Below are 11,524 nucleotides of genomic sequence, written 5' to 3' on the forward strand. Positions count from 1 at the left end.
GTGCCCCCCCCCCACAGTTTTATGGTTATCCTGTGAACTCCAAACTTAAGAATATCAGTGAAAATGAATGAAAGAAGTGTGTCTGCCTTTTTATCAGCAAGCTCAGATACAACCTCAAGGAAAATAATGTGCACAAGAAACTGTCCTATCATTAGCAAACGAGTGTTCTTCAGAAGAATTTACAGAGGCTGTTGAAGCATGCAACATTTATATCTTTATTCACATGGGCAAATTATAGGAAGAATTTTGAACAATCAAAGAAGTCATTTAGTCTCCTGAATTTCAAGACTGCATGAGTGTTAAAAAGAAATACTACCCATTTTCAAGATGACAAATCCAAGTGGAAGCAGAAACTTAAAGAATCTGGGGGGGAAATATGTTTTTACCTATTTTCCAATGTATGTACCAGTGCATGTACTGAAAATATTTTCATTAATGAATGCCATACTGTGAGATGAGCAAAATCAGTTGGAAGCGGGCACAGTGAAAGCTAAACTACAAATTTGCTGCAATTTTGAAAATACTGAGTGCAAGGACACTCCAAAATCCCTCCATAATAAGGTGTTAGAGCAGGGTGGGCAAACATTTTGGCCCAAGGGCCACATCAGGGAATAGAAATTGTATAGCAGGCCATGGATGCTCACAAAATTGGGGTTGGGATGCAGGAGGGGGTGAGGGCTCCGGTTGGGGGTGCAGGCTCTGGGGTGGGGCTGGGGATGAGGAGTCTGGGGTGTAGAAGGGTGCTCTGGGCTGGGACTGGGGGGTTTGGAGGGTGGGAGCGGGATCAGGGGTGCGGGAAGGAGTGCTGGTTCCAGCTGGGGATGTGGGCTGTGGGGTGGGGCTGGGAATGAGGAGTTTGGAGTGCAGGCAGGGCTGCCCAGAGGATTTAGGGGGCCTGGGGCAAAGCAATTTCAGGGGCCCCTTCCATAAAAAATACAATACTATAGAATACTATATTCTTGCGGGGGTCCCTGTGGGGCTTGGGGCAAATTGCCCCACTTGCCCCCCATTTGGGCAGCCCTGGGTGCAGGAGGGTGCTCCAAGCTGGGATTGAGGGGTTGGGAGAGCAGGAGGGGAATCAGGGCTGGGGCAGGCGGTTGGGGCTTGGGGAGAGGTTCGGGGTGCAGGCTCCGAGCAGCACTTACCTCAGCTCCCGGAAGCAGCAGCATGTCCCCACTCCGTCTCCTACACAGAGGCGCAGCCAGGTAGCTATGCACACTGCCTCTTCCGCAGGCACCGCCCCTGCAGCTCCTGTTGGAGAACTGGAAGGGGCCATTGGAGCGTGTAGGAGACCATGCGGCATCTTCCGGGAGCCACGTGGTGCAGCACTCTGGCCAGAGCACCAGAGCAGGGCCAAGCTGCATTGTGCACCCCAGACCCAGCGCTCCAGCTGTAGTGGGGCAAGCCCCAGGACCTGCTCCCCAGCGGGAGCTTGCAGGCCAGTTTAAAATGGCTTGCAGGCCATAGTTTGCCCACCCCTGTGTTAGAGGCCCCCCCCATATGCTGTGGGCCCTCCAGCCCCCCCAGAATACTGCTTCCTGCCTGCTCCCACAGCCTCCCAGGATACTGCCCCTTTGCATGCTGTGACTCCCCAACTATCCATCCATGCTGTTGTAACACTGACAGACCCCCGTCGTCGGCAGGCAGGATGAAACCAGGGACGCCTGGAGCTTAGCGCATGTGCCTCTACAGCGTGAGCTAAAAGCCAGCTGGCCGTAGAGCAGACTCATTAACTCTCTCTAAGTGGTCTCGGTGCCACTAGATGGGACAGAACCCCAGTGGGCTACACTGTGACACCCCCCCGGATACTGACCCCTGCATTCTGACACCTCCCTGTATGCTCTGGGTGCAGCTTTTGGGATGGGGCCCAGTGCTGGGGCAGCAGAGCTGCCTGACGCAGACCCCAGGCAGACAGGGGAGAGGGGAGCCCCTGACCCAGGTCCTGCGTTCAGCCCCTAGCTCTTCGGTCCCTGGGGACTCTCCCTCCACAGAAGGAGGGAAGTGCCTGTGGTACAGAACCACAGAAGAAGCCACTTTCCCGCAGCACTGAACAAGGAGCTTCACCGGAGCCAGGGACTCTTGTTCCCAGAGCTGCTCCCTCTGGGTCTGTCCGTCACTCTACACCACTGCAGAGCTTCTGCCTGGGGAACACAGCAATGGCCAGGCTGTCAGACCCAAGGCGGCCCACCTACTTGCTCTCCTGGCTCTGACAGTGGCCAGCCCCAGATGCTCCAGAGGAAGGTGTAAGATCCCAGGGGTGCTGGAACAGGGGCGCCAAGGTGCCATATCCTCTGCCTCTCCTCTCCCCACGAGCCGAGCCTGGGCGGCTGTGGGGAGCCATGGACCCTCCACCTGCCTGGTGGGGGGGGGGGCGAGAGCAGCCCCCAGCCCATGTTCCTGCCCACCAGGCCCCCGCCCAAGGCAGGTGGAGGGTCTGCGGCTCCCCGCAGCTCTTACCCCGACCCGGCTCTGGCCTGTCCAGGGGGTGGTGCCTTGGGGGCTGAAGAGCCTGCAGGCGACCCAGGCAGCTGTAGAGAGCCATGGACCCTCAGTCTGCCCTGGGGGTACAGGGGCCAGGAGCTGCTCTCGAGCCTGTGGGGCCCCCTGGCTCGGCTCTGGCTTGATCACGGGGCAGGGCCGAGGGGAAAGTGGGGGCAGGGGGAAGCCACAGAGGGGACAGGGCCTGGTGGCCCTACTCTGTCACCCCTGGCCCCACAATCGGAGATGTGGGATAACTTGCCTCCTATTTCTAACACAAGTTGGAGTAAACCCCAGAGCTCTTGGTCTCCCTTCTCCAGCCCAGTCATCACTTTAGAGTCCCTCTCATTTGTCTCCTTCCTAGGCCAGACAAGCCCAGGCTTCGCATTCCCCTCTCAGGCGGGAGAGCCACAAACTGCTGTGCAGGGGGCTGGAGGGGCTGACTGGAGGGAAAGACTAGCAATGCTAAATCCATGGGGCTTGACTAACGGACTCCCCAGGAAATGGGAGAAAGCATCTGTCTCCAAGGAGAAGGAGGGTTCTACACAGCGCGGGAGAGAGGAGTTACTGAGGCTGGGACAGGAGGTGTAAGAAGATGGAATGGGAAGAGCAAATTCATGCAAAGACCTCCCTGGCACTGAGCCGTCCCAGGCTGAGAGTCTCCCAAGGGGAGGCGGAAGGAGTCTCAGCGCAAGGGACACTGCAAAGTAGGGCAGACAAAGCACTAGACAACGCCGCCCTGTAGCAACAACACTCGTGTCCTGCAGCAGGTCAGCAGGGCCGGCCCTGGCAGCAGCACACGCCCAGCACAGCCGGGCCAGTCTCAGCCCTGCTCCAGCCTGCCCAGAGTGATGATGCCACCACACTCAGTCGAGAGGATCTGGCCTGTACTTTCCTCCAGCACCCAGTTGCTCTCTCCCTCTCTCCAGCTTGGCTCCTGTACTGTCCCCGCCAGTGTCTGCACCTGCCAGGCCCTCAAAGCGAGCTGCTGCCCAGCCTCCCCCTGCTCTGCCTGCTGGAGCAGTAGGGCCTGCTGTAAAGGCTCTTCCAGGGGCAGCTCCAGGCCCCAGCATGCCAAGTGCATGCTTGGGGCGGCAAGCCACTGGGGGCGCTCTGCCGGTCACCGCGAGGGTGGCAGGCATGCTGCCTTCGGCAGCGTGCCTGCAGAGGATCCGCCGAAGTCGCGGGACCAGCAGACCCTCCGCAGGCAAGCCGTCAAAGGCAGCCTGCCTGCCGTTCTTCGGGCGGCAAAATGCCTAGAGCCGCCCCTGGGTTCCTCCAGCTGAGCCTGCAGCTGGGCCAGTCCCAACCCAGCAGCAATAGCCCCTATGTCTCCCTCAGGGTTATCCCACCTCACCCCCCTTCAGCCTTTTGCTCTGATGCAATGGGCCCTATAGAACACCCTGGAGAGAGTTAGTACTCGGCCTGGCCCCATAGCAGCTTCCCCCTCCCCAGCACAGGTCGCAGCCTGTGCCCAGTCTCAGAGCCAGTTTTCACTACGTGTCACTCAGCCCAGCCCCAGGGCTCCAGCATGAGCCCTGCTGACCTCAGGCCAGGCAGTGAGCTGCACCCTCAGCACCAGCTCCCAGAGTTAAGTGGGGGGGATCCCAGGGCAGCCCCGGGAGGAGGCCCCATTGCCCCTCTCCTGCCAGGGGTGCTAATGCCCCTCCAACTCCCTGCTGTGTGTGAGGTGCCCATGCAGCGGGCTCTTGCCCTGCTGAAATAGCAGGTGCTGGTAGGGGGAACTGACCCCCTTGCTACACATTTCACCATGAGGCTTTGGAAGGAGTCTGGGTCAGTGTCGGTGGCCAGGTCTTGGAGTGCTGGGGGTAGGGACAGACGGACTCCCCAGAAGGGCACAGCCTGCCTCTCCCCCTGGCGGCACCCACAGGCGCCGGGGGCTTGCAGTCTGGCACTCAGCACTGGGAGGGAGGGGGAAGGGCAGGGCAGAGAGCGGAGCAAGGGCAGGTGCCTCCAGCCCTGTATCCTGCTGCAGCCTGGGAGGGGGCGAGTGCCCAGGGTCCCCTCGGCAGCTGCTGAAGAGAGGAGACACGGGTGGGTGTGAGGAGAGGGTTTTATTGATCAGGGCTGTGTCCAGCCTGGGGTCAGTGTGCAGCCATGGTCTCCTTGATCCAGTCCAAGACACTGAGCACCCGCACGTAGACGCCGTACCTAGCAGCCAGGCAGCTGCGGTCAAAGCTGAGGATCCCGGCCGCGTACCAGGTGTCGTCCTCGGGGTCGTGGATGGCAAAGGCGCTGCCGGCGTCCCCGAGGCAGGTGGACTCACGCAGCTCGCTCATGCCAACGCAGAAGGTGTGGTTGTTCTGCAGTGGCTGCAGGGAGTGCGCCTGGTAGTACGCCTGGCAGCTGCCGCTGTCGGCCACGGGCAGCAGGACGTACTTGAGCTGCTTTGGGTGCTCCAGGAGGACGGTCCAGCCCCAGCCAGAGACAAAGCCCACCCGCCCCACCTTTGCATAGTCCTGCTGGGCCAGGCAGATGGGCATCACGGCCTCCCCAACGGGCACCTTGTGCTTGAGCTTGAGCAGGGCCAGGTCCACAGCCCCTGGGAACTCAGGGTGCAGGACAATGCGCTCGACAGCCCCGGCGGGCGTCTCCCGGCCCAGAAAGAGCCGCAGGGTGGGGGCGATTTCTTCCAGCGTGCTGTTCTCGCTGTGGCCCAGGTAGAGGTTCCTGCCGGTCGTCAGCAGCCACTGGTCGCTGATAAGCGTGGCCCCCGCGGTGTGGTTGTGGCGGCTCAGCAGCCGGCCCTGCCAGGGGAAGCTGTTCTTGGCTGCCATCATGCCCCCAATGATGCGCTGCACCTGTCTGGCCGGGTTCTTGGGCTTCCCACACACTGCAGAGGGCAGAGACCCAGTGGGAGCCTGCCCCTTGCCCTGCAGAGCACAGTCCCCCGGGGAGAGGGGAGCGCTGCTCCCCTCCATCCACAGCGACAAGCCATCTCCTTCCCAGCCTCACCTAGTTCCATTACCCAACCCAGCCCTGGGCAGGCTGGGGCCTGGGGCCACCATCCAGGGAACAGCACCCAGCGATGGAGCTGCCAGAGGGGCCGTGGCCTCGGCCTCCCTCTGCGGAAGCTCCGCCTCAGGGAACGCTGCCCGCGGGCAGCCCCAGCATCATTGCAAGGGCATGGGGAGCAATGGGAGAGCAGGTGCCCCCTGCCTTGCAGAGAGCACCCCAGTGCTCTGCCCTGCCCTGCCCCCACCTCCCGCTCACCTGGCTCACAGATGGGCAGCACCTCTCCAGCTGCTTCGTTCACCCACACGTGCTGCTGGCTACATCGGTACAGGCCTGGGGGCCGAAAAAGCAGAGTCAGTGCCAGCCGCCCCTGGGCAGGGCACACAGGCCTCTGTGCCCGCGCCAGCGGGGGGCAGGGCCCCAGGCATATCCCCTTGAGGAGGACCATGTGTATCCCCCATGGGAGGGGGGCCGGGCCCCATGCGTATCTCCTGGGATGGGATGGGGAGGGCCCTGTGTGTATCCCCATAGGGGGGACAGAGTCCCGTGCATATCCCCTTGGGGGGCCATGTGTATTCCCCCATGTGGGCAGGAGGACAGGTCCCAAGGTGTATTCCTCTGGGGTGGGGGGTAAGGCCCTGTGTGTATCCCCTGGGATGGGATGGGCAGGGCCCCATGTGTATCCCCTTGGGGATGGGGGAAGGTCCCATGTGTATCTCCTCGGGGGCAGGGGAGGAGCCTGTGCGTATCCCCTGGGAGGGCACTTCTGCCTGTTGTGGGTGTATCTCACCGTCACCGCGGCTGCGCAGTTGGTAGTAGGGGTCGCACCGGTAACGGGCCAGGTGCTCCACCTGCCCGTGCTCGACCCACCTGGGCACCGGGCAGCTCTGGCCTGGGGCACAGAGAGAATCCTTAGTGAAGCACCTGCTGGCGAGAGGCAGTCCCACCCTTGCTCCCTGCCAGGCACCCCCTCCCAATGGCACCCTGCCCCCAGCCCCCTGCCGGGCACCCCCTTCCCTGCCCCCAGCCCCCGCCAGGCACCCCCCTCCCTGCCCAAGGGCACCTTGACCCCTCTCCCCCATCAGGCGCCCCTTCCCTGCCCGAGGGCAACCTGCCTCCTACCACTGCCGAGCTGGACATCGTTGAGGCTGGTGTCGGGGGAGGCGAGGGCCCCCCATAGCAGGCTGGCGACCAGCAGCATGGGCGTCCTGCAGGGAAAGAAGCCGCCATGAGCAGCAAGCCGACCCCTTGCCCCTCTGGTAGGACGCAGGACACTGAAATCTCTGCCTATGGAGCTGGGCCCTCAGCCCCACGCTCACAGCACTGAGGGCTCTGGGCACCACTGGGCCAGCCTGGAGCGGTGGTGAGCTTCCTCCCAGCAGTGTCGTGTGGCAGCAGCCAGCTCCCTGGCATGGCACTGGGGCTGCCGCCATTCCCCTCAGTGCCCACCCTGCAAGCAGCAGCAGGGCCCAGGGGCTGGGCCCCAGGCACACACTCACCACATGATCCTTGTGCGCTCTGCTCAGGCTGGGGCTCCTGATCTAGGTGCGAGGCACTGGCTGCAAGGGAGCCCTTCTCCTCACTGCTTTTATCCTGGCCCGCCTGGCCACGGCACCTGCTTTCTGTGCAGCCCGACCTTGCAGAGGTCAGTGACTTTCCCAACAGCTTGTGTCTGGCCTGGGGGGTACAGGGAGCCGGGCACTTCCGAACTGCACAGCAAGGGGGTGCTGGTGCCGGTGGCACAGAGCACATGGCTCGGGGACAGGGGAGCTGGGTGCTGGTACCGGGGGCACGGAGCTGATGGCTCTTGGGGGGGTAGTCAGGTGCTGGTGCAGGTGGCACGGACCCAATAGCGCTGGGGGTGGGGGGGAGCCTGGTGCTGGCGTGGGTGGCATGGAGCCCATGGTGCTCGGGGGGGCAGTCGGGTGCTGGCGCTGGTGGCACAGAGCACATGGCTCGGGGACGAGGGAGCTGGGTGCTGGTGCCAGTGGCATGGAGCCCATGGGGGTCAGGGGGGAGCCGGGTGCTGGTGCTGAGGGCACAGAGCCGATGGCTCTTGGGGGGGGCAGTCAGGTGCTGCTGCTGATGGCACAGAACCAATGGCGCTGGGGGGTAGGAGCTGGGTGCTAGTGCCAGTGGCATGGAGCCGATGGCGCGGGGGGGGGGGAGTCAGGTGCTGGTGTGGGTGGCACGGACCCAATGGCGCTGGGGGTGAGGGGGAGCCTGGTGCTGGTGCAGGTGGCACGGAGCCCATGGTGCTGGGAGGGCAGTCGGGTGCTGGCAGGGGACAGTTGGGTGCTGGTCCAGGTGGCATGGAGCACATGGCGCTGGGGGTACATTACTCCAACAGCTGGTGCCCTGGGCGTGGGGCCTGCCGCTCTGCGGGGTGAGGACAGCCTGGCTTTCTCCTGCTTTTCCTGCGGGAAGTGAAAGACTTTCCTGTTGCCGCCTCGCCGCTTCCCAGGCCTTCTCCCACCCCTACAACCCCCCGCTTCTCCGCCCCCTCTGTCTGTCCCAGGTGTTTGCTCCCGCAGGCAAGGACACCCTGTGCCCAGAGTTACAGGAACTCCAGGGCCTGGCCATGGAGCAACCCCACCCCCACACCCACCACAAAGCCTGAGCCTGGCCCAAGGTGCTGACCTGCTCCCCTTCTCTGGCCAGCTGGAATGGGCCACTGCTAGCCCCCTTGGGTGGAGAGGGGAAAGCATAGGGGCTGGGAGGGGGAGCAGAGGATAGTGTAGGGCAGGGTGGGGAGCAGAGGGCCCAGTGGTGCCCTGGGGTTTATAACTTCTGGCACTGGAGGGCTGAACTGGGTTTCCTAGGGGACGAGTTGGGGGCACAGGGTAGTGTAAAGTGGGGAGGTTTGGGGCTGGCAGGTGGAATAGGGCAGTGGGGGGGTAGGGAGGAGCCAGGGTGTGGGTGATGGTCTGGCAGGTGGCACAGGGCAGTGGGGGGGGGTAGGGAGGAGCCGGGGTGCGGGTGACGGGCTGGCAGGTGGCACAGGGCAGTGGGGGCGGGTAGGGAGGAGCCAGGGGAGCAGGTGACGGGCTGGCAGGTGGCACAGGGCAGTGGGGGGGGGTACGGAGGAGCTGGGGGTGCGGGTGATGGTCTGGCAAGTGGCACAGGGCAGTGGGGGGGTGTAGGGAGGAGCTAGGGGTGTGGGTGACAGGCTGGCAGGTGGCACAGGGCAGTGGGGGGGTACGGAGGAGCCGGGGGTGCGGGTGATGGTCTGGCAGGTGGCACAGGGCAGTGGGGGGGGTAGGAAGGAGCCGGGGGTGTTGGCAAGGGTCTGGCAGGTGGCACAGGGCAGTGGGGGGGGTAGGGAGGAGCCGGGGTGTTGGCAAGGGTCTGGCAGGTGGCACAGGGCAGTGGGGGGGGTAGGGAGGAGCCAGGGTGCAGGTGACGGGCTGGCAGGTGGCACAGGGCAGTGGGGGCGGGTAGGGAGGAGCCAGGGTGCAGGTGACGGGCTGGCAGGTGGCACAGGGCAGTGGGGGCGGGTAGGGAGGAGCCAGGGGAGCAGGTGACGGGCTGGCAGGTGGCACAGGGCAGTGGGGGCGGGTAGGGAGGAGCCAGGGGAGCAGGTGACGGGCTGGCAGGTGGCACAGGGCAGTGGGGGCGGGTAGGGAGGAGCCAGGGGAGCAGGTGACGGGCTGGCAGGTGGCACAGGGCAGTGGGGGCGGGTAGGGAGGAGCCAGGGGAGCAGGTGACGGGCTGGCAGGTGGCACAGGGCAGTGGGGGGTGTAGGGAGGAGCTGGGGGTGCGGGTGATGGTCTGGCAAGTGGCACAGGGCAGTGGGGGGGTGTAGGGAGGAGCTAGGGGTGTGGGTGACAGGCTGGCAGGTGGCACAGGGCAGTGGGGGGGGGTACGGAGGAGCCGGGGGTGCGGGTGATGGTCTGGCAGGTGGCACAGGGCAGTGGGGGGGGTAGGAAGGAGCCGGGGGTGTTGGCAAGGGTCTGGCAGGTGGCACAGGGCAGTGGGGGGGGTAGGGAGGAGCCAGGGGTGTTGGCAAGGGTCTGGCAGGTGGCACAGGGCAGTGGGGGGGGTAGGGAGGAGCCAGGTTGCAGGTGACGGGCTGGCAGGGGGCACAGGGTAGTGCTGGTGGGGGTAGAGAGGAGCCAGGGTGCGGGTGATGGTCTGGCAGGTGGCACAGGGCAGGGGAGGTGTAGGAAGGAGCCAGGGGAGCAGGTGATGGTCTGGCAGGTGGCACAGGGCAATGGGGGGAGTGTAGGGAGGAGCTAAGGGTGTGGGTGACAGGGTGGCAGGTGGCACAGGGCAGTGGGGGGGGTAGGGAGGAGCCAGGGGTGTGGGTGATGGTCTGGCAGGTGGCACAGGGCAGTTGGGGGGTGTAGGAAGGAGCCAGGGGTGTTGGCAACGGGCTGGCAGGTGGCACAGGGCAGTGGGTGCGGGTAGGGAGGAGCCAGGGGAGCAGGTGACGGGATGGCAGGTGGCACAGGGCAGTGGAGGGGGTAGGAAGGAGCCAGGGGAGCAGGTGACGGGCTGGCAGGTGGCACAGGGCAGTGGGGGCGGTAGGAAGGAGCCAGGGGAGCAGGTGACGGGCTGGCAGGTGGCACAGGGCAGTGGGGGGGGTAGGGAGCAGTCAGGGTGTGGGTGACAGGATGGCAGGTGGCACAGGGCAGTGGGGGGCAGGGAGGGGCCGGGGTGCGGGTGATGGGCTGGCAGTGCCAGCCATGCTGATAGGGTTCTCAGAAGAGAACAGGCCGTGCTGCGGCACCATCACCCTGAGGCTGGCAGGTGGCCAGGCAGCCTGGAGCCCTGAGCCGTGCTTGGCATGATCCTCCAGCCACAGGATCCTGGCTCTGGGCAGGGTCTGCCCCACGCCGCAGGGACCCAGCAGGAGCCGTCCTTCTCCACCCCTTCCCGTCCCCTTTGGGGGAATCAGGGGCCCCTCCTGGCTTGACGTGGGTTCTGTTACAGTTTGGTTTGCTGGCTCTCAGCACCCCACTGTACACATTGTTCCAGGCCCCCTGGGGGAGCTTGTCCCTCAGACCCACAGATAATCAAAGAGGGACACGCTTCCGAGCCTCTTCCACTTGAGATACCACACCCAGAAATTGTGCACTGCTCAAAACGTGATCACGCACCCAGCTCCCCGCATAGCACCAACACCCCCCCCAGTCCCCTCGTGCCCAGCTCCGCCCTACATGATGGTGCCCACCCCACTGGATCCCTCACGCTCAGCTCCCCCCAATGCCATGCCCCCCACTGGTCCCCTTGAGCATGGACTACCAGGGAAGAGCCCCCTGCACCGCTCCCCCAAACCCCCTCGCACCGCCCAGGGTGAGCAGCTGTGACGGCCAGCGAAAGCCCCCCTTGCTCAAGCCCCTGCGGTAAGTTTTTCATGCCAGCACTGGGAGCCACCGACCCACAGCCCAAGGCCAGGGTGTTGCAGGCTGGCCTGCTCCCAGGGAACAGTGTGTTTCTGCTCCAAGGACTGGGCTGCATCATTAGCATGGGGCTGGCCTCAGCTTGGCCCGGGCCAGAGCGCGAGCTGGCTGGGGCAGAGCCAGCTTGGGGGGCCATGGAGGCCAGGACAGTGCGAGAGCAGGGGAGGGCCCCGGAGCAGCACTGAAGCTGGATGGATGTGCGGCAGCATAGACATAGAACCTGTTAAGTCAGTGGCAGCAGGAGCCCAGGAGCCGAGTTTGAGGACACCAGGCCTGCGCTAGCTTCCACCACCTGGCACTCGCAGCCAGCACTGTAGATGGTTGAGGGCTGGAGGCTGCGAGCGGCTTGCCCAAGCAGAGAACCGCGCCAGAGAGAAATCTAGGGAAAGGGCAAATCTTTAGAAGCCTGCAAGAGCTTTTCTGCTGGAGCCAGGAGGGGAGGGCCAAAGGCCAGGGAGCGGCCTGGGGGTGATTCGGCAGGGGGTTCCCAAGACAGAAAAGGAGCCTACCAAAAAAGCCGGGGTGAGGTTTGCACAGGAGATGCAGGGGGCTTGGAGAGTCTTGCTGCTCCCTGGTGCAGGCACGGCCCTGACCTGAGCTAGGCACTCAGCGCCATCGCTGGCAGCTTAGCTGGGCATAAGAACTGCCTCAGAGCATCACTGTGT

The 11,524-nt window shown here is 64.0% G+C and overlaps 2 protein-coding genes across 3 annotated transcripts; both read right to left on the reverse strand.

The window, feature by feature from the left end:
* Positions 1–4,162: 4,162 nt before the first annotated feature.
* On the reverse strand, positions 4,163–11,518 carry LOC115660596 (haptoglobin-like). Of its 2 annotated transcripts, none has more exons than XM_030582144.1 (5): positions 11,080–11,518; positions 6,577–6,662; positions 6,245–6,346; positions 5,713–5,787; positions 4,163–5,332 (listed from the first exon to the last, which is right to left on the reverse strand). In XM_030582144.1, the coding sequence occupies exons 2-5, from the start codon at positions 6,653–6,655 to the stop codon at positions 4,584–4,586; spliced, it is 1,005 nt and encodes a 334-aa protein (XP_030438004.1). In that variant the 5' UTR covers positions 6,656–6,662; positions 11,080–11,518; the 3' UTR covers positions 4,163–4,583. The 2 variants fall into 2 exon arrangements, with proteins under 2 accessions (XP_030438004.1, XP_030438003.1); XM_030582143.1 differs by lacking the exon at positions 11,080–11,518 and adding an exon at positions 6,954–7,042 and having other exon boundaries at positions 4,164–5,332.
* LOC115660525 (vegetative cell wall protein gp1-like) lies at positions 7,565–8,789 on the reverse strand (the record flags this gene model as incomplete). The annotated part of the gene is made up of 1 exon (XM_030582000.1): positions 7,565–8,789. A coding segment is annotated over one exon (1,209 nt), but the record flags the coding sequence as incomplete, so codon positions are not given.
* Positions 11,519–11,524: the final 6 nt, after the last annotated feature.

Source organism: Gopherus evgoodei, chromosome 12, assembly GCF_007399415.2.
Source record: "Gopherus evgoodei ecotype Sinaloan lineage chromosome 12, rGopEvg1_v1.p, whole genome shotgun sequence".
NCBI classification, from domain to species: domain Eukaryota; kingdom Metazoa; phylum Chordata; order Testudines; family Testudinidae; genus Gopherus; species Gopherus evgoodei.